Genomic DNA, 22807 nt, shown 5'->3' on the forward strand with positions numbered 1-22807 from the left:
CAGTCTTACTCTCAAGTAAGTGCGCTTAACATCAGTCAGCCTTTGAGTGCTGACCCTTAGGTATTTCTGCCATGTGTGAGGCAGGGAAGGAGGGGGAAACAGGCTTTCAAGCTCTTCTCCACCACAGAGGTCACCTGGAGACCTAGAGCAAGAAAGAGAGTGCAAGAGCCAAGGGATCCACTTAAAGGGGGGATGGAATTAAAGAGGGCAGAGCAGGGTTCTCCCTTAGTTTCATAGCTATTGTAGGAACTGTATTGACTAAACTTGGTCTCAAGGCAAAGAGAGATGCATAATGATGCAAAATGGTGGTCAGTGATTATATGGTACCTGTGTATTTCCTTCTCCCACTGGTGCAAACAAAGAATAATTCCCTAACCTTTCCCTATGCTAGTCTTATAGGGACTGTTATTCCCAGCTTTTGTTTTCATCTCCTTCTAGTATGGCATGTTGTAGAGCAGGGGTGGCCAACGGTAGCTCTCCAGATGTTTTTGCCTACAACTCCCATCAGCCCCAGCCATTGGCCATGCTGGCTGGGGCTGATGGGAGTTGTAGGCAAAAAACATCTGGAGAGCTACCGTCGGTCACTCCTGTTGTAGAGTAAAGAATCCATCTGCGCAAAGAAAGTATTACAAATTTTAATAAAGATGTGTGTGTAATATTTGTTCATGTTTTGCAGCTCTCAAACATCTGACATTTAGTCTATATTTTTCTTATGTTAAGCAAGTTTGGCCAACTCTGGTCTGAAGCAATGTAACAAAGTCAGAGTCCAATTGACAAAGTGTGCATGCACACGAAAGCTCACACCCTGAATAAAACTTCGTTGGTCTTCAAGGTGCAAGTGGACTTTAACTTAGAAACTCTATGGTAAAACCACAGTTTCCTAGAATTACCCATATCACCTCTGGTTCTCCGAGAAAGTGATGCAGCAATTTCAGTGATGTCGCTGGCTTCTTTCCCCTCCTACTGCTGTTCCAAGCAGACGTAGGGCTTCCAGTGGGAGACTTCCCACCACATCGGAAAGCCTGGCAGCCCTAGTATTTTGGGGACAATAAATACCTAGAAATCTTGGGCAAGGGAGAACCCATTTTCACATTTCCTGGAAGGCTTTCATCAAACCAGTGTTTTGATGTGAAATACCAGTTAATACAAAAACAAGAGAAATCCAACATTCTGTGTTCCATATTAATTATGCTCAAGCTATGCCATATTAGCCACTGACCCACATACAACTGAGGCTTATGTTTTCCCAACCAAAAGGTATTTGAATAATGGAAGGTTCATAGACTTTGCACTGCTCTCCTTCTCAGTGCATCATTCTAGCTATTGAATAATACAAGACAAACAGTGACCTACTTTGGGAGAGCAAATAAAAGAAAAATGAAAAACAGGATTCATGACAACAGCGAGGAAACCATGGCAACTCTATGAGAGATGACTGTTGTGCTTACTTTATTTTGGCTACAGTGATCAGCAAGCTGAGCCTTCAGTTCAGCGATTTCCACCTCTAAAAGGCGGATTACTTCCTCATAGTCCATTTCCATCCTACGAGCTTGTGTTTGTGCAGCTTCAGCAAGATGGATTCTGCTCCGCAAGGCCCTTGTCTCCTCCACAGATGCCTTGGCTTCCTACAGAGAACAAAATTTCTAATTTTAAAAAAAGCACTGCTATAACATAACTGACTTTAAGAAAAAAAAGTAGACCTGTATGTTGTTTTTTCCCCAGTCAGTTAAATATAAAAATATATTCTCTCACTGAAGAGCAGATAGAAGATATTGTAACCAACGTTTACACAGAGATAATTGGGGACCATCACAGTTCCCTTTTTGAGTCAGTGACAAAGGTAAACAACAATAACAAAACCCACTGAGGTCTGACACCTTATTTTAATTTCTTCACTATTAATACTATCACCCACAAAGATTCATCACAGGATTAGGAAGAGAAAAGAGAGAGCGATAAAATATGTATATATCAGGCATTGGCCTGAAAATATACTTTAGAAACTAAATACGTTTAAAAACTTGAAACCAAAAGATTATGTGCAAACTCACTATCCAAACTGCTAAAGGAATGGTTCTAAATGAGAGCATGATAACTAGTCAACTTCCCAGTTTCTTGGCTGCTGAAGACACATATCTGATCTTTGGTATCACAGCACAAATACTGTTGAAAACCAGTTTTATGTCAGCAGTGGGTTGGATCCAGCAATCTCTCAGTGGAAGGTGATGAAGACAGCAGATATTTCCCATGTTTCTCTCCCTACAAGGAGCCATAAAGTAAAGTTCATATAAGGCATCTTACTGGACCACACTGGTCTGGAGGCTGCAATGGGGAAGGGGATAGCTAGAGATGGATGACTTTGTCCTCTTGTTCTTCCCCACATCTTATGTGGCTATTAGTCTACATGAATCCTTTGAATAAACTTCCCCAGAAATGACTGGGAGAGAGGGAACTCAAGAAATATCTGCCATCCTGGCAGCTGCAGATTGCTGGATCCAATCTATTATGTGCTTGTATATTCACCTGTGCCAAATTAAAGGTGTACAAAATTGGCTGCTACCCTAAAACTGGGCCAAAAACCAAACTTGGAGTCCTTTATTAATTTATATCTGATTCTTCATACATGACAAAGCTATGCTACTATTTATTCCACATCGGCCTGCTTTGGGAATGGCAGCTGAAAAGCAGTTTAGAAATATTATAAAAAAGGTCACTAACTAATTTCGGAGTCCTGTGTGTGGACTCTTATCTGGGAGAACCAGGTTTGATTCCCCACTCCTCCACTTACAGCTGCTGGAATGGCCTTGGGTTTGCCATAGCTATCGCAGGGGTTGTCCTTGAAAGGGCAGCTGTTGTGAGAGCCGTCTCAGCCCCACCCACCTCACAGGGTGTCTGTTGTGGGGGGAGAAGATATAGGAGCTTGTAAGCTGCTAAGTCTCTTATTCAGAGAAGGGTGGGGTATAAATCTGCAGTTGTCTTCTTCTTCTTTGGGAGGAGCACTCTATGGCTAGATCTGCCATGACATCAAGTGTAGCCAAGCTGCATCATGGTGCATCAGTGGACTGTACATCAAGAGAATGGCATGTAGTCCATGCTTGCTAAATGGAACAGCTCTGAGAACCAGATCTGGTGAGGCCAGAAGGGAGCTACTGAGATACAATCCATCCATCTTCCCTATAACTTTATTTAGGAGAGGGAAGGGAGGGAATGCATAAAAGAGTGTGCCTGACCAAGAGATCTGGGATGCATCTCTGAAGGAAGTTGGCTCACTGCCCACTAGGGAGCAGAATTCTGATGCTTTCTTGAACTTGGCTGTGACAAACAGGTCCACATGAGGGTACTCCCAGGTGCCAAAAATCGCCTTGATGTATCTGTGTCAGACCATTCCAAGTTGGTCTGATAGACCCTGCTCAGGTTGTCTGCTTCGGTATTCGAAGTCCCTGCTATGTGGACGATCCTGGAAAGGGCTCCTATGGCTCACAGCTATTTCCCAAACTGCTACTGCCTCTAAACAAAGTCTCAAGGAACCCGTGCCACCTTCTTTGTTGAAATAATATACTGTTGTGGTGTTGTCTATTTGAATCAGCACCCTCTTGCCTCGATAATATCTGAAAAAGAGGTAAGTGCAAATCTTACTGCATGAAGCTCCAAGAGAGTATTCTGCATTAAAGGCCACCGGCCCTGCACTGAAAAACCTTCTCAGTGGGCACCTCAACCCAATACTGAAAATCTGTGGTCAAAGTGACCAGGGGAACCCAGAATCCAAACTGGATTCCTGAGAACAAGTTAGTGTCATCAAGCTATCACCGCAGAGACCTAACCACCACCCTCCCTAGGTATCAAAAAATAGCATCTTGGGGGATGTTTTTTGGAGTCCTACTTCTTGACAAATCAGGTTTGCAAGCTTCACATGTGCAGTCCTGCTAACAAGATCATTGCAGTGGTCAAGGCCATAAGTACTAATAGCAACTGAATAGCCTGCACTGCCTGCCAACGTTTTCTAATACAGCTTAACACCATTACCTTAATGCTTTTAGCCCTGTCTGCAGGCAAAAAAAGCTGCTCCTGTGGTAACATCGAGGGAGGCATCAATGAATTGGTTTCGCTGAGATGGTTCACAATGACATTTTTTCCAGTTTACCATTAGGCGTTAAGCTGCTACTGGTGGAAATGGTGTGATGAATATGGTCATTCAGTAGGTCACGACTGGGGGCCACAATAAGCCAATTGAGCAACCCTGCATGCACAGATGCACCACGTGAACACCACGTATACACCTGGTGGACACTCCTAGTGCAGTAGCAAGATCGAATGAGAAGGATGCATACTGGAACACCTCAGAACTCTGTATGAACTGTAAATACTTCCTATAGGATTGGTGGACTGAAATATGAAAGTAGGCATCCTCTAAATAAAGGACAACAAACCACATACTGGGGGCAAGAAACGATCACAGAACAAAACAAGACCATTCTGAACTTTGAAATTTTAAAGAATTTGTTTAATTTTCTGAGATCCAATACGAGCCTGTGCCCACCATCTTTTTTTTATCCCTTGGAAAAAACAGTGAATGGAAACCCCAGGAGTCTTCTTTCATCCACAATAATGAAGAAAAACAACAGAATGTACTAGAACGCTTCCTATCCTTGAGGTGGCGAAAAAGGAACTGAGGGAAGGGAACACCTGCTGATGGAGCATGTGATACATTAGGCAGCAATCTTGCACATTTTTTGGCTCTGAAAAAGCATGGGGCACACCCTCTTGAGTCTTTGACATAGAAAGAAAATGTCCTGTGGCCGGTCTGTACAAGCGCAGTCCCATTGTGGGACTGCACGAGAAGACAGAACTATGAATCACCACTATGTAACTTTTATTAAGCGGCTTAAGTACAGGCTGTACTCAAACATGAATATCTGTTTGCTCATGGGCGGTATTGTTCAGTCTCTTCCCTTTTAATTCTCAGAGGAAAAGAGCTAGAAGCTTAGTTTTTTTCAAGATGAAAACTGGGAATTCAGGGACTGTCATAACAGATAATTGGAGCACTAGTACACGCTTTCCTAATAGAAATTACTTTTTTTAAGTCCTCAAAAAGTCCTCTGGTGGCATAGCAGGAAAACAGCAGCCAAAGCTACAACAAATGCCAGCTACACTGTATTGTACAGTTAGGAAGGAATACAGTTAAGTAACCTTTCAAACAGCCATGAACTTGTTAATGAACAGTCAAAATGATTACTGAAAAATCATCTCCCTGTTCATAATTGGTGAACAGGGCATGAGCTGAACTGGCGGTTGTCTGGACATCCTTTGCTGAAGAAGAGGGTTTTCACAAATAGGAAGCCTTGAAGGAACAGGTAGCAACACCCAGAAAACTGGCAAGAATGCAACGCTGTTCATAAAAGATAGAGGGTATTTACAAAAATAAAACAATAGAATTCAGTTTTAATTTTAAATTTCTTTTCCACCTACCTGTGGCCATAGGGCAATTACAAATTTCAAAACAGCTTTTTAAAATGATTAAAAATAGAGATAATGGATTTGGTAGGGCACACAATGAAGCTGGCTTAACACTGGTCAAAACCAACAGAATTTTAAGGGTGAAAATATGCTGTGCAAGGCTGAAATCAAGAAACACAAATACGACTCTTTGCCTTATCCATGGCTACTTAAGTGAAACTAACCACAAATAAACAAATAATTGGGTTTTATTTATTATATTTTGTGGCAGAAAAACAAAATGCGGGGTGGAATACTGACCTCACCTTTTTTTGTTTTCGCAATGTTCATTCTACACCAAAGATCAATGACGACCAAATGCTGACAGAAAGGTCACCCATAATGATGAAACCTGTGAAATGACTGGGATCCAAAGATCCACATGCTCAAGAATAGGGATGGGCACGAACCTCCTGATGAACTAAAATGCATCATTCATTTTGGCTGGTTCATGGTTTGCAAAGCAATGTTCATGAACTAAAGGACCACTACAACCTTTCACAAATTTTGATGCAGTTTGTTGTGGTTCATGAAGAACAACTCATGAAAAACAGCCGAGCTGTTTGGTTTAAATGGCTGAGATTCATTTAAACCACTGTTTTCTGCTTTCCATGGAGAGCAGAAAGCAGGGTTTTAAATAGAAGGAGGCAATTTAGATCCCTGCTTTCTGCTCTTCGTAGAATGCCATTGGGAGTGGAAACAGGAGTTTAAACAGTTTGCGGATATGAACCAGTTCAGTTTGTGAACAAATCGCCTGGTTCATACTGGTTTCTAGTTCTAGTTTCCAGTTCAGTCATGAACTAGATTGAAAAAAATTGGTTTGTGCCAATCTCTACTCAAAAATGGTCTCACCCTTTATGACCCATGTGCCCAGTAGGCTCTACTGGCAATGCTTTCTGCTCATCAGACATGGACAAGTATGGCACATACTTTTTCAGTGGCAGTACCAACACTGTGCAACTGTTTGTCTGAAGAAGCAGGCAAGGCACCATCACTGTAATTATAACGGATTTCTTTTGCAAGGCATTTTTCAGACTAGCACTGCTCATTTTGACAGGGATTTGGTTACCTTTTTCTCTCTTGTATCACTGGATTGTTTTGAATACTGACACTGAACGCGCTGTCTTGAACTCTGGATCACAAGTGATACACCTTTTTAGTATTTAAATGTTGTTGTTTTTTTAAATGCCATTCATTCATTCATTCCTTAAGAATAAAGCAGACTTCAGGCAAATCATGTGTCACCAGTAGCCCTAAACACTGCTATTGAAACACAAGACTTGCAAAAGCAGTATGTGATATGGGAAGAAAAGGGGAGAAGCCTAGAATTGCAGTAGGTGTGTCAAAGTCCTTAGGCACAGCTCCAATAGCATGTGGGCTGGATCCTACCTAAGCTTTTGGTGAGGGGCACAGCATAAAGGCAAAGTGAGAATGGGCAAAAAACACTCTCCCCCTTTCCACAAGCAAAAACTTATGAAAGACCAATTTTTTTTTTGCCTTCGGATAGAATGAAGGTACCATAATCAGGGTACCATCTAATGCTCTTTAATATATGCTATGATTTTTGGTATGTGCCATCAAGCTTGTTCCAATTTTTTTTTAAAAAAAACAAAAACAAAACCCTGCTATTTCCTCATAGTAATTTTTGTGATTAATAATTTATTCAGGTTTTTACTGTAAGGTTAACAATTGCACTGCAAAATTCACCTTCAAGTAAACAGAACAGAAAATTGCAAACAGTATTATGAAATTATCTGCATTTATAGTTCAAGAGCAATGATGCATACCACCTTTGTGAAGAGTGAGAGAGAGCACTAGAAACTAAAATTCCAATCTGACAGGGACTTTTTAAAATTAGGAAAGTAGAAAAAAACTCCTTCTTCCATTAGGTTATTATAAATGAAAACAAACCAACCAGAAATAGTAGACCTATATTTTTTTCAGAATAGATCAGTGATGAAAGATGCAATAGCAAAATGAAAAAAAAAACCTGCACTACTGTTTGCAAACTACAATCCATTTCCTTTACAGGTAATTGTGTGATTGCTATGTTATTTTGCACAATTTTTCAGTTTAGTCAAACACAGCATGTTACTTAAGTTCCCTCCTTGTTCACGTTCTTCTGAGATTAGAAACACACTGTATTTTTAAAAATCACATATGCAATCCAAGAGCTCTCTTCTATAACTGATAGGCAGAATTCAATGGTATTTCTGTACAAGTAATATATGTGATGTATTTAAAAATATGGTCTCCTAAGTCTTAAAGCACCTTGATACTATATTAAATAACAAGGTATCTATCTTTTCAGATAGATGACCTCCAGCGGCATCTGGATTGAGGCGGTTCGGCAGTACTGATGTTGTTAGACCTATCGGCAGCATTTGATATGGTCGACCATTGGTTGCTGACCCACCATCTCATCAATGCAGGGATTTAGGGGTTGGCCTTGCAATGGAGAGCCAGTTTGGTGTAGTGGTTAAGTGTGCGGACTCTTATCTGGGAGAACCGGGTTTGATTCCCCACTCCTCCACTTGCACCTGCTAGAATGGCCTTGGGTCAGCCATAGCTCTGGCAGAGGTTGTCCTTGAAAGGGCAGCTGCTGTGAGAGCCCTCTCCAGCCCCACCCACCTCACAGGGTGTCTGTTGTGGGGGAGGAAGGTAAAGGAGATTGTGAGCCGCTCTGAGACTCTTCGGAGTGGAGGGCGGGATATAAATCCAATATCTTCATCTTCTTCATCTTCATCTTCAATGGCTTTCCTCTTTCCTTGATGGTCGGGGACAAAGGGTGGCGATTGGAGGTGAACTGTCCCGGAGACACGTGCTTGACTGTGGGGTGCCTCAGGGGGTGGTGCTCTCCCTGATGTTGATCAACATCTACATGCAAGCCCTTGCCCAGATCGCCTGGAGGTATGGGTTGACACCCAGCAGTATGCTGATGACACCCAGCTCTATCTACTAATGGACAGCCGGCCTGACTGTGTCCCAGAAAATTTGGACCTGGTGCTGAAAGCTGTGGCTGGATGGCTTAGGCTGAGTAGATTGAAGCTCAATCCAGTGAAGACAGAGGTCCTTTGCTTGAGTCATGGTGGTCTGGGAAGGGAAATCCCCCTACCGGCATTTGATGGTGCACCACTAGCAATGGCGCACAAGGTCAAAAGCTTGGGGGTGCTACTGGAGCCTGCTTTGACAATGGACACCCAGATAGCAGCCACTGCTAAATCCGCGTTTTTCCATCTTAGGCGGGCACGGCAGTTGGTCCCCTTCCTGGAGCAAGGCAACCTGGCAACAGTGATCCATGCAACGTCACCTCGAGGCTGGACTACTGTAATGCCCTCTACATGAGGCTGCCCTTGTGCCAAACCTGGAAGTTGCAGATAGTGCAGAACATGGCTGCCCGGCTGTTATTGGGGCTTCCCAGGTGGGAGCACATTCAGTCGGGACTACGGGAACTGCACTGGTTGCCAATAGTATGCCGGATTTGTTACAAGGTGCTGGTTATTACCTTTAAAGCCCTATATGGCTTAAGACCTGCCTACCTTAGGGACCATCTCTCCCCACATGTTCCCCAGAGAGTACTTAGATCAGGATCACAAAATCTATTAGTAATCCCCGGGCCGAAGGAGGTCTGATTGAAATCAACTAGAGACAGGGCCTTCTCAATTGTAGCCCCCTGCTGGTGGAACCAACTGCCAGATGAAGTGAGGGCCTTGTGGAACCTTGTGCAGTTCCATAAGGCTTGCAAGACTGTCCTCTTCTGGCTGGCATTCAATTGACCTGGCATTGGTACTTAAAAGAAGTGGAAGGCCGTCGCCACCAGAATAGCACCAACTCAATATTCTGTTTTTCTGCTTTAACTGTTTTAATCATTATATATCTATTTTATTACCGAATGTGTAATTTTAATACTTATTAATTTAATTGTTTGTGGGATTTTATGTTGTGATCCGCCCTGAGCCTGCTTCGGCAGGGAGGGCGGGATATAAATCAAATCCAAGGAGTCCCCACACAGTGATTCTTAGCATTGGGACAATAATGTTTTGCTTCCCACCTTTCTGGAGTAACTTTGACCCTTCTTGTCCTCCTCTCCTGCAAGGGCTGCTGGGCCACTGCTTCAGCTTCCAGCCTCACTGCCTCATGTTCCCCTAGTCCTCCCAGAACAGGCTTCACTCCACTCCAACTCAGGCTCTATGGCTGGCCTCTCAGTGTATTTATCACTAAATGGGTCTTACATATGTATTGTAATGCATAATGTGATTTATTGTAATGTGATGTATTGTAATGCATAATGTGATTTTTTCCTGCCATTATACAGGTTTTTTTGTTTTGTTTTCTAATTCTGCAATCCATTTTGAGTCTCAGTGAGAAAAGTGGGCTGTAACTGGATTAGGAAAGGAAATAAACCTCTTTCTGATTGATGGGCATTGGTGCTACCTCTGTGGACTCCCATGCAGTTGCTATGATATCAGCTCATCTAAATAAGGATACATCTCACACCCTAACCTATGCAGGTAAAATATTGTTGCTATGACCTTGGTGAACACTCTGGGGGCTGTGGCTAGTCGAAATGGAGGACTATGTAATTCAGAAATAGGCTGCTGTACTGGAAGTGGAGGTACTTTTAGAAGTCTGACCTGATCCTTATATGAAAATAGGCATCTGATAAGTCGAGAGTTACAAATCATACACTCAGATGCAATAAAGGATGGATGTCTGCAACAGATAACATTCTGAACTTATTAATTAGAACTTAAATTCCTCAGGTCAAATGTCAGTCTCTCCCACCTCCCCCTGCCTTTCTTTTTAACCAGTAAGTGCTGTGATAAAAGCTTGTGTGTTGTTCTTTTGAAGGTAGTTTTGTAATTACCTTTTTAAAAAATCAAAAGAGCCTTTAACTCTGCTAGAAGTTGAAGGGATAGTTTTGGTGGATTGGGGGGTAGGTGGAAAGTAACTTGGAATTTCAAAGAACTCTAAGGCATAACTCTCTGACATTATGGTCAGGACCCACTGATCTTGACAAACTTCTTCACATGTTATGTGGGAAAGGTTTTATTCTGGGCACAGTCTGTAATTGTTGAAAGTTCTGCTTGTGGGGATTAGACAATTTTGGGGATTAGGATCTGGACTTTCACTTTTGAGAGGGGGAACCTTCTCCTTGGGTGAACCATAGGTGGAGTGTTTGGTTGCTAAGGAGGCCTGTAGGAGGGTTTGGCTTGCAGAGCTAAAAGCATTCTGGGTAGCAGGAATGAAGCCTAAGGTTTTTGCTGTGAATCTGACCTTCCTCATTTCAGTGAGGACCTAATTGGGCTTATTACTAAAACAGTTCAGTGCCATCAAATGGTTCAGGTTTCATTTGATAGTGCCATGGAACAAAGCCAAGAGTGGGCCAATGGTGAAGGGATTCTTGGAATCAGAGACAGGTTCATGGCTGTGTCTGAACTGTGGCCTTATGAAGGGAGGAAGAAAGTAACTAGGATTACTTCAACAATTTTTGTTTAGCTTGTGCTTATTACAAGCCGTTTTAAGGGAAAAGCTCTGAAACATAAGAACATAAGAGAAGCCATGTTGGATCAGGCCAATGGCCCATTCAGTCCAACACTCTGTGTCACACAGTGGCCAAAAAATTATTTATACAAGCAGCCACCACCTCCTGTGGCAGTGAATTCCACATGTTAATCACCCTTTGGGTGAAGAAGTACTTCCTTTTATAAGTTTTAACCTAACTGCTCAGCAATTTCATCGAATGCCCACGAGTTCTTGTATTGTGAGAAAGGGAGAAAAGTACTTCTTTCTCTACTTTCTCCATCCCATGCATAATCTTGTAAACCTCTATCATGTCACCCCGCAGTCGACATTTCTCCACGTTTTAACCTTTCTTCAAAGGGAAAATGCTCCAACCCTTTCATCATTCTAGTTGCCCTTTTCTGGACTTCTTCTAATGCTATAATATCCTTTTTCCAATGTTATAATATCCTTTTTGAGCACTTCTCCTGGGTGATGCTGGGATAGTAGAGGATTATGGCTTTTTCAGCCATTGTGGTCAGAGCTACAAGTTCTGAAATCAAGTTTTGGATCCACTGGAACAATGACTGGATATACCTCTCCAGATATGGTTTTGGTATAATGCTCAGATGATTGTTGAAAGCAGCGCTGGGCAAACTGTTCTCCTATTGAAAGGTTCTCAAACATGACTCTATCATGTCTTGCTTTGAGTCTGAACTGTCTGCATGCCGGGCACCTTGAGATATCATGCTCTGCACTGAGGCATAGTAGACACAAACTATGGTTCTCCATATGAGGGATTTTCACCCTGCAAGATGTGCATTTTTTACAGAGAGCTCTTTGGGCCATGTTATTTGAAGCCAGTTGCTCTGAATTCTCTTTGTAGTGAATATGGTCTGTGGAAAGCAGAAGAGATTTTCCTCACATAGAGCTTCAAAGAACTTCTCCATAGAAGCAGTGAAAGAACTCGGAGAAGGCATACTCTGCCTTCCTTTTATGATGGAAAAGCAGAATGGGGGAGGGGGAACAAGCACCCTCTGGAGTTTGAGTTTCAAAGTGTTTTTGCAGCAGGCCTGCACATGCACTGTAACCCATGTGGGACTGCACACATACTATGATGATGAACATTTAAAAACAGAGAATATAATGGTGAAAAAAACATTCATCAAGCTTGGTAAAAAGCTAAAGCAAACAAAATCAAAAGGGTTGTCACTACTGCATAAAGAATGGCATGCTAAATATTTATTCACTATTTATTTAATCAGAAAATGTCTCCCTGAGAGCAGGGTGCTTGCCCCTGCCTTGAAGAAGAGAGTGGTGCATCCACTCCTAAAGGAACCTACTCCAGATCCAGGTGAGCTGAATACCTATCATCTAGACTCAAGTGCATTGTTCTGGAACAAGTTGACGGAAAAAGTGATTACAGGGCAATTTCAGGAAATCCTGAATGAAGTGGATTGTTTGGATCCATTTCAATCTGGTTTCAGTCCTCTTCATGGTACTGCAACAGCTTTGGTCACCTTAGGTGAATGACTTGTGCTGGGAGATGATGGGGGCAGTGCAACCCTGTTCATTCTCCTGGACCTCACAGTGGCATCTGATACCACTGATTATGGTATCTTTCTGGACTGCCTTTTGGGGTTGGGGCTGGGAGGCACTGTTTTGTGGTGGTCTTGGTCCTACCTCACAGGTAGATTTCAGGGTGTGGTACTGGAGGGACTGCTGCTTCACCCCTTGACCTCTGGCTTACAGGGTCCCGTAAAGTTCCATTTTGTCCCCCATTCCTTTCAACATCTACATAAAGCTGCTGGGCGAGGTCATTAGGAGACTTGAGCTGAATTGCTGTCAATATGTGGATGACACTCAGCTCTGTCTAGTGCTTCCAACAGATCACAGGGAGACTGTGGAAACCGTGAACAGGGAATTGGAATAACTTTTGTTCTGGTTGGGGTTGCAGTCCATCTGAAGAAGCAGGTTCATAGTATGAGGATGCTTCTGGACCCAGGCTTTTCTTGGATAATAAGGTGGCTGTGGAGGCTAGGGGTGCCTTTCAGTAGCTTCAATTGCTGGGCCAGCTACAGCCCTTCCTGGATGGGAAAAATCTTGTCACTGTGGTGCATCCCCTAGTTACATCTAGATTAGATCGCTGCAATTTCTCTACTTGGGGTTGCCCCTGAAGACTGTCTGGAACCTTGATGGTACTTGGGTTTTTTGGCCACTGTGTGACACACAGTGTTGGACTGGATGGGTCATTGGCCTGATCCAACATGGCTTCTCTTATGCTCTTAACCTACAGTTGGTACAGAATGCTGACTGGCATGAATCACAGGGGCAATATCACTCCAGTCTTATTCCATCTACAGCTGCTCACAATTTGCTTCCAGAATCAATTCAAGGCACTAGTATAGTCTTTCAATGCTCTATATGCCTTGGGGCCAGCATACCAGAAGCACTACTTTCTTCTATAGGAACCTATCCAACCACTCCAGTTATCTTTAGAGGTCCCACTTCAGGTGAGCTCCCATTGTCTGAGGCTTGACAGGTGGAAACTTGAGGAAGAGCCTTCTTAGTTGTGTCATCAAATTTGAAACTTCCTCCCCAGGAAGAGTGTCTATCTCCCAGACTCTTTTGTATGGTTTGGCGTACCCCTAATTTTATTTATATTCTATTTTATATGTTGTTTTATTGTCTTAACTATTTTACTGTTGAAATGTTGTTTTGAAGTTTGCTGCCATGGTGACTATTTAGGAGGGGATCCCATTTCAGTGGAAAGTGGCATAGAAGTGTTTAAGATAAATAAATAAAGCTTGATCAGAATAAATCTATTAAGCATGTATATAGGAAACCTCCCATCAATTTCTGCTGCATGTTCAAAACAGACCAAACTGAAACATTTCATTATTTTGTAAGGTTCCCACAGATTTTAAAAACTGGGTCTTAAAACTGTTGGGAAAATCCCAGTCTCACTCTCTGGGCAACCTGAAAAATATTTGAGAGCCTCACATGGCAGAAACAGAAGATGCAACCTCTAGAAACTTTAACTTTTCTTTTGATATCAGTTTTTTTTTTACACAAAGCACAGTAATACTGAAGATGGTTTTATCCTTCTATATTGAGAGACAACATCTGGATTAATATACCAGTCTTTGACTAACCAATGCAACCAGTGAAATGTTTTATGATTTTAAATTAATATGCCAGGAAATGAATGTTGTGATTGCCTTTAAGGTAGTTGAAGTATAGTCCTTATTTCTGGGGGTAATTATATTTTTAATCCCATTTTTCTAAAAAAGCAAAGGGCTGTGCATATTCTTTCTCTCCTCTATTTTGTCTTGGGATTTATGCACACATACTACTGTGAACTCTTGGAAAGGATAAATAAAATGTCTTGGGGAAATTTTAAATGCTCTGGGGAAAAAAAGTTTCATGATCACAGACATTGCACCTACTTGTTTAGTAGTTTGCAGCTCTTCGGTTAGTTGTTTTCTTACACGTTCTGATTCAGCCAATTCTTCCTGTTAGTATAAATAAAGGTTAGAGAAACAGCAAACTCAGAGTCTCTTCTTCGTCCTTTGATTCCATATCAGGAAATCTGATGGGCACTATTACAGGTAGACACCCCCCCCCCCACCAGATGCTCCCAACAAACGACTGGAATTATCTAAGAAAGAAGTATTCCATAATACAGGGCTCATTTTGGTGTGCCAGGTGCTCCATTCAATAACACTATGTCATTGTCTCTTTCTCCCCCCCACCCAATTTGGATAAATGGCCTTGTCGTTTTTTTCAGAAAACCCTGTCCCCATGTCCTTTGTGTTTGGTGTGCTCAAAACTTACCTTTCTCTTACTGGCAATGCCATGATTGCCAGTTGGCTTTGGCTGTGCTCGCTGTGTTTGATTTGGTTTTAGATTGTATGGATTTACAGAGAAACCCCTAGTTTTACAAGGCCAGGCAACCTTTTTGACCCAAGTGCCAGATATACACATCTACCTATTATGGTGTTGGTGTGCCAGTAAACAAGGTCATAACTGAGAAAGGTGAGGGCTGTACTTAGCTAGATAATATTGGGAACAAGCTGAGCTCCTGTGGTGTTGGAGCTAAGGGGTTTGCCTCACACCTGGCTGGTGATTGCACAGGTTCAGGTGGTGATGAGTCCCAGTTTGATATAGTTGTTAAGTGTGCAGACTCTTATCTGGGAGCACTGGGTTTGATTCCCCACTCCTCCACCTGCATTTGCTGGAATGATTTTGGGTCAGTTATAATTCTCTCAGAGATGTTCTGCTCAAGAGCAGTTCTTGGAGAGCTCTCTCAGCCCCATCTACTTCACAGGGTGCCTGTTGTGGGGAGGGGAAGGGAAAGGAGATTGTAAACCACTCTGAGACTCCAAGTGAAAGTTGGGGTATCTCTCCAATTTCTTCTTCTTCTAAGCTTCTCTTTCTTCTTCTTCTAAGCTTCTTCTTGCTGCTGGTCCCAAGAAACCAAGCTTGGGTAGAGAACCAGCCCCTGGTACTGAGCTAAGTGGTCCAGCATGCCTCTGTTGGGCACATCTGTCCTTTTGGTTGCAGTGCAGCAGTGGCACCTAGGTAAAGTATCCAACACCATTGGTTCCGTGTAATTCCATACAAGTAGGAGTAACCAGCTACAAGAACAGATATTTTCAGTGCCAAGATGGAGGAGAATGAAGAGAGCAACAAAATGTAAATGTGGTGGCAACACATTTCAGGAACCAGTAGGCACTTCTCAGATGATCAGAAGCCTCTGGCCCAATGAAACTGTCATGAATATGGTCAGAAATGTATGGAGTTGACCAAAAAGATAATCAAGGATGTTGCTGCTCACCAAAGAAAGAGTTGGTGTGGTCTCTCAGCTAAACCTACCAAAAGTGAGTTAGGGACTCAGAACAGAATAGCCTTGGAAAAGGACAAGAAACAAAGAAGTAACACAATCATATAGTCTCATGTACATTAGAAGTCATCGAACCCATTATAGATATTATGTATAGAAGCCTAGGTATACAAGCATCTGAGAAAAGCAAGAATGTCCACAGAAGTGAAGATAGGGTGCACTGGTTGAGGGCCAAAAAAATATTAATACATATGAGAAACTTCTGATCACTCTTTTTAAACATATAAAGTAGCAAGAATGAACTAACAATTTCATATATTTTAAGTATAGATTTGGTATGGCACCTGAAGTTATAATTAGTTAGCCAAGACTGTGCACCCCTACCATGTGGGACAGCTAGCTATTGTTAGGAGAGGATTTTAAAAATCCATAAATATGAGAAGTTAAATTGATCATAGGATCATAGAGTTGGAAGAGACCTCTAGAGTAATCTAGTCCAACACCCTACACAATGCAGGAGATTCACAAATACCTCCCCTTAAAGTTCACAGACTCAGCATTGCTGTCAGATGGCCATCCAGCCTCAAACAGAATGATACTGAATTGCTCCTATGACTCATCTTCTTCCAGAAGGTGTATAAACAGCTTCTCCCAGAAGCCGGGACTCTAATAAATGGTCTTTTGTGCCATCATACAATCTCATTCACTACATGGAAACTTTAATTCAGGACAGTTCAGAGGAGCACCACAGATGATTTAAAAAAGAAAAGAAAAAAGGGAATGGATTTTTGAGAGCAGGAGCTAAATAGTCTGCCACACAGACTTAAATTATATATTCTGAAAGAGATAAATCAACGAGTCAGTGAATGGCAACATGTCATTACCATCTGACAGCTTTCTCAGAGGACTGAATGAAACAAAGTGGTAGCTTCATTCACCCCACCCCCACCCCAGCATTTGAATGGCCCAATAGCATTCCTGGAAGAACAACATGTTTGGCAATTTCAACAAACAGGGTGACCCACTACCCTATTTCTACAGGCTGGCATCATAAAAAGGATTTTAAAAAATGCTTAGACAACTTGGCAAAGAAGGATCCTAGTACTTCCTAGAATGTAACTTCATTCTAAAAGCAAGACAGCAAAAACACATTATTCTTCAAAATATACTACTAGTGCTGCAACAGGAAGAACAACAAGCCAGTTTATGGGTCTGAATTAGAGCAGGTGTGCTACAGAGTCAAAACAAGTTCTCTTTTGTAATGAAGCAACCTGTATGAAATTGTGCAGAATCAGCTTATTCAGGTCACTTCCACACTAGGATTCTCTACAATTGTCTTGCGCAAATGGCTTCCAGAAAACACCCACAAAAATCCATTCTTGGTTGTTCTTATATTGAATTACCAACTTGTTTATAGAGGCTCAGCTCTTCATTAGGGAACAATGCTAATAACAGAATTGGGATACTATGCCAGAACCATTTTCCTTTCTGCTTATGGACTAAAAATCATTGAAAGGCTTGCAAAGAATAAAGGCTTCTTCTTTTGCCCTTGCAGATGGTGGCCAGCTGCCATATTTACAGAAGAACCACCAAACAGTTACCATGTTGGCCAACTGGATTTAGTTTTGAGTATAATTTCCTGTGGGCCAGACTATGGAAAGCAGAGACCAATGCTTCCATTAACAGGGAAACTAAAAACTTGTATAAACAGCCAATCACAAGGAAGCAGGATGATTATACTCTGTGTATAGTAGAAGTCTCCAAATGTAGGTGTCATGGTTTGCCCAGTTCCACTGCAGCAGACACTTCAGATGACAAGGAGTCCTTCTCAGGCCCCGAGATCTCTGAGGCACATGCCCTTCTGAACGCTCCACAGGTGGACCATGTGTTCCTTCCACAGTTGTGGACCCCTCTCCCAGTAAGCCAACATATCTGGAACTGCCTGGAAAGCTCTCCACTTCTGCACTTTCTCATGACCTGGAGCCACTGTATGAATTCTACTAATTTTTGGCACCCACAGAAGTGTCCCCCTCTTTGCATCCTTCAGGCCAGAGATGAAGAAGGACCACGGCAGAGGCAGGAACTCAACAAAAGAGCACACAATGAACAGCTCAGGATTTGCCTCTCTTCATTTCTTTCCAGGTAGAAAATGAGGTATCCTTGACAGGAACCAGGGTTTTAACCAGGTCATTAGAAAGGGCAGGGATCTCAGCTTCTTCTGCAAGCCTGCAGAAACATGGAAATTTTGCTGCTTCAGTAGCTCTCTTAAGCTTTGCTGCTATTGCCCTGACTTCCGCCTGCCTGATGCCTGCTTGCCTCCATAGTCTGTCTCATGCCTACTCTGCAGTACTCCAGCCTGCCTTGTACCTGTCTCATCTCCCATGTGCTTGCCTTGTCACTTTGCCTATGGATGCCTGCCTGCCAAGTCCTGTCAGATTGCTGCCCTAGGAAAACTGCTGCCTATCAGCTGCAAAACAAGACAATGGGACTAACAAGACAGGGGAAGGACATCTATTGCTGTATGTTTGAGAGAGTATAACACAGCTGAAAACACCATGTTTTTCTAGTGTCCAGTTCCTAGAATGAGGAATGCTGAGGTCTACCTGAAAGTCTTTTGCTTCTCTTATGCAAAGGCTCCTCTTTTAATCACCAATGGGGATTGCTATGGAAGTTCTGGTTGCTGTACTTCAGTTGTGAAGGAAAACCCCTCTGTACACACTCTCCTCTATGTTACTACTTCATCATATGTTCCAAGTATGATGACTGGCATCAATGGTGGCTCATAATCTCACATTGCCTGAGGTATCTCTTACATGGCTGCCACTGACCTCTATACCTGCCTTGCCCTTGTTACGAATAGCCATCATCTACTTGCTCAGCAGATGACAGCTGCCTTGCCTTTGTTACAAGTAGCTGTCATCTGCTTGGGGTGGTAAGGAGAATTATTAACTTCATTAGGCAGCAGTGGAAACTGTAGTAATGATGTCATTACTAGAGTTCCCACTGCTGCCTCATGAAGTTGATAATCCTCCTTATCACCCCAGCCCTCATAAAAACAGCACTGCATGCTGTGTATGTCTTACAGAGATTCCTGTACTCTTGTAAGAATATATATTTTTGAGAGAGTTTGGATACCATGTTGGTTGCCTGAGCAACCAACAATCAGAAATGACAGTGAACTCTTGAGAGAAAGACGGAATCTCACAAGAATTTGAGAAATGCCATGTGTGGAATGTCATGCCATTTGAAAAGTGGCCTGGGAAAAAGATGAAGTGATTCAGTAGCATTAGCTTTGAAAGCGGAAAATCTCGTGTTCAGTCCCCAGCATCAATGGATTAGAGGTGTGCTATATCCAAGCAGAAAAAAATACCTGATTGGTATTTTTTGCCTATTCTTTCAGCCAAATGTAGATCTGAGTATTTTTTCTGGCTATCTGAAGTTGCTGAACATCCCAAAATTGCAAAAATATTTGGGATTTTTTGGGATTGCCACAGATTGCTGAACATAGTGGGCATTTAACGTGATCATAGCCCCTTTAAACGCCTTGCTGGTGAACTCACAACTTGGAGAAGGCATTTAAAGGGACTGTGAATTTTTAAAATACCTTTCCCCCTAGAATTAGGCTCCCTGGTCCAATCTTTTTGAATCTTGGGAGGGTTTTTTGAGAAGCACCAGCTGCTATGCTGCAAAGTGGATACCTCTGCCTCAGAAAAACACCCCCCTCAGACTACTAGATACTTTCAGATGGATTCTACTTTATACCCACAGGGATCATTAACTATAATGGTCCCCATAGGGTATAATGAAGCAAAAAAAAAGGGATTTCCAAAAAATCCCAAATTTGAATACCATACCAGTATTGGGATTCAGGAATATTAAGAAAATACTAATTTTTTTTTTTTTGGGGGGGGGGGGTTCAATATACCCAAATCTGAAAAATACTGATTTATTATTTTTAACACCCCTACTCTGGATAAAAGGACCACGTAGCAGGTGAAATGAAAGACCTCCACATGAGATTCTGGAGAGTCACTGCCAGCCAGAGCACAGGACTACTGACCTTGATAGCCCAATGGATTAATTCAGCATAATGTGTTCATATGATACAAAGAGAAGGATCTCTTGCTCCAGAGCAAGGGCAGCAGACAGGTGGCAGGCAGGCAATGGGCAGCTGTCTGGGGTGGGAGGTTTGTAACAATTGGTACGGAGGCTACCCCTCCCCCAAATCTGCTGCCTAATGCAACTAACTCAGCTTGTTTCATCATTTCCATCTCATGAATCTAGAATTAATCATTGTGACAATTTCTTAATAATAATAGAAATATATAAACCAACAGTCTAAGTTCCACCCATTAAACTTAGTATGGATGTTTTCGCATGGGAGTGCAAAACACACCTTCATCATGGTAGCAGCAGCAAACAGGGTGGAAACTGCATGCGCACCCCCTCCTTGACTGTGACTGCTGCTGCCGCTTCTCCACCCCATCCCCTCACATTCATCCACTGCATATGCATCAAAATGCAGCAGCAATTTCAGTACCCCTTCCTGCAGCTTGGAAACCCCTTTCCCTCTCCCATTTCCTTTTTCTGCTAAGCTGTGGTGTAATGCTACAGCATGTCTCAGCTAGGGAACGAAACATAATACCTTTAAAGGGCTGAAAGGAGTGTGGCAAAATTTTGCTCTGCCATTGTAATGTACTGAGTTGCGAGACGGGTTGAAGGCAACATGCTTTATTCAGTAGTCCATTACAAGAGAGAGAACACGCAGGCCGGGTCCCGCTTATATACATTACCTGGAACTGCCCCCCAGTCTGACCAGTCCAATCCTGGTCAGTCAAACTTCCCGCCACAGATCTTGATGGGCGGAGCGTCTGGTGAGCTACATCCGGGGACCCGCGGGGTCGCCTCTGTAGCGATCGCCATGCGGTACATCAGCTTATGTTTCAAGACATAACAGCCATTTTTAAGGTGGAGCTTAGCTCTGCCCTTCCTGTTATGGCTGAGGAGGGAGCACTCATGCCTGCAAAGCCACCTTGAAGTTTTCCCTTTGACCTACATAAAAATATGTACATTTTTGATGCAGCTGAAAGGGAAAAAATACAGGAGCCAGGCAAGTCATACCCACATCAGACACAGCGTCATCTGGAGATTCCCATATACTGAGGAGGCTTCTTGCTGCCCACATAGGGAAGCATCCCCATGTGGAACCAGCATATGTATGCAAAGAGCAATCAGTCACTAAGTTCTACAATATATAGCTACAGATGTGCAGTGCCAAGTTCCACTATTTGCAATCTAGTCCTCCAACTGATATCAATTATTTTACTTCACACCTCTACTGGGCTAATCAAGCCATGTTGTGAAATCCATTGGTCAGAAATACATTACGTACACACTTTCAATAGCAACAGGTAATCAGGTTTATTTCTGGCAGCCACACAGTGTTCCATGTATCCTGCATTTTCTTTCTTTTCTGGAAAGACAGGTTGTTTACCTGTAACTGTAGATCTTCGAGTGGTCATCTGTGCATTCACATTCATGGGATAGAGTGCCTGCGCCGATCCCCGAATCGGTATCTGGAATCCCGGGATTTTTCCGCGCTCGGCACCAATGGGCATGCACAGGCGTCCCAGTACGCATGCTCACCGGCGCCAGCGCAGGGATCCCGCCAGTTCCTTCCTGACCGCTGGAAGCCCCTACTGGAGGGAGACCGTCAGCAGTGGGGAAGGAGGGCGGGTAGTGTGAATGCACAGATGACCACTCGAAGATCTACAGTTACAGGTAAGCAACCTGTCTATCTTCTTCGTGGTCTCTGTGCTTCACACTCATGGGAGACTAGCAAGCAAGACATACCTGGAGGCGGGAAGACGGTCAACCGGAAGAAACAGCTTGCAACACTGCAGTTCCCAACCGAGTCCTCTGCTGAGCATGCACGTCCAGCGCGTAGTGCTTTATGAAGGCATGCGGAGAAGACCAGGTGGCAGCCTTGCAGACATCAGTAAGGGACATGCCTCTCAGGAATGCCACTGACATAGCCATCGCTCTTGTGGAGTGTCCACAAACAGGTCCAGGTAACAGCTTCTTTGCCAACAAATAACAGAGTTTAATCGTCTCAGTAAGCCATTTTGAGAGCCTCTGAGACGAAATCCTGGAACCTAGTTTGGGTGCAGCATATGAAACAAAAAGCTGCTTGTCCTTACAAAAATTTTTTGAATGGTTCAAATAAAACAACAAGGCATGCTTAATGTCCAAAGCATGCAACCTACGTTCCTCATCCGAGGAAGGAGTAGGGTAAAAAGTGGGTAACCAAACTTCTAAATTGAGGTGGAACTGAGAGACCACCTTTGGAAGAAAAGTAATGTCCGGAGCCAAGGAGACTCCAGCCTCCCAAAAAACAAGGTAAGGATAATCACAACGCATCGCCGTGAGCTCCCCAACATGACACGCTGATGTGATGGCAACCAAAAATGCAGTTTTCCATGATAGGAGCTGCAAAGAGCACGTGGCCATCAGCTCAAAGGGGCGACAGGTCAGTTTGTCCAGCACTAAAGTCAAGTCCCACAACTGTGGGGGCAGTCTAGATGGTGGATGCAGCCTAAACAAATCCCTCAAAAACTTCTTGGAATGAGGGTGCGCAAAACCAGAGTATCCCTCCACAGGATCATGAAAGGCAGATATTGCCGCCAAATATACCTTGATGGAGGAGAAAACAAGGCCATCATCCACTAGGAATAAGAAAAAATCAAAAATTACTGACAATCCCACCCTGCTAAGTGAGACTGAAGGGTCAACTAAGAACTCAGTGAATCTCCGCCACTTCCTGTCATAGGAAGTGCGAGTGGACGGTTTTCTACTGTTCATAAGGACTTGCTGGACTCTGTCAGAGAACCCTACTGGTCGATGAGCCACACTGTCAGCTTCAGATGGGGCACGTTGTGATGGAATACATGCCCGCCCTGAGCTGAC

General features: G+C 43.0%; 1 protein-coding gene across 1 annotated transcript in view; it reads right to left on the minus strand.

The window, feature by feature from the left end:
- Positions 1-22807, minus strand: part of STXBP4 (syntaxin binding protein 4) — a 240927-nt gene that overhangs the window by 143867 nt on the left and 74253 nt on the right. Inside the window, exons 16-17 of the mRNA XM_060253551.1 lie at positions 14445-14510; positions 1449-1625 (exon numbers count right to left, since the gene is read on the minus strand). Coding sequence (XP_060109534.1) covers positions 1449-1625; positions 14445-14510 — 243 coding nt within the window. The remainder of the gene's footprint in view (positions 1-1448; positions 1626-14444; positions 14511-22807) is intronic.

This window comes from Heteronotia binoei, chromosome 13, assembly GCF_032191835.1.
Source record: "Heteronotia binoei isolate CCM8104 ecotype False Entrance Well chromosome 13, APGP_CSIRO_Hbin_v1, whole genome shotgun sequence".
NCBI classification, from domain to species: Eukaryota; Metazoa; Chordata; class Lepidosauria; order Squamata; family Gekkonidae; genus Heteronotia; species Heteronotia binoei.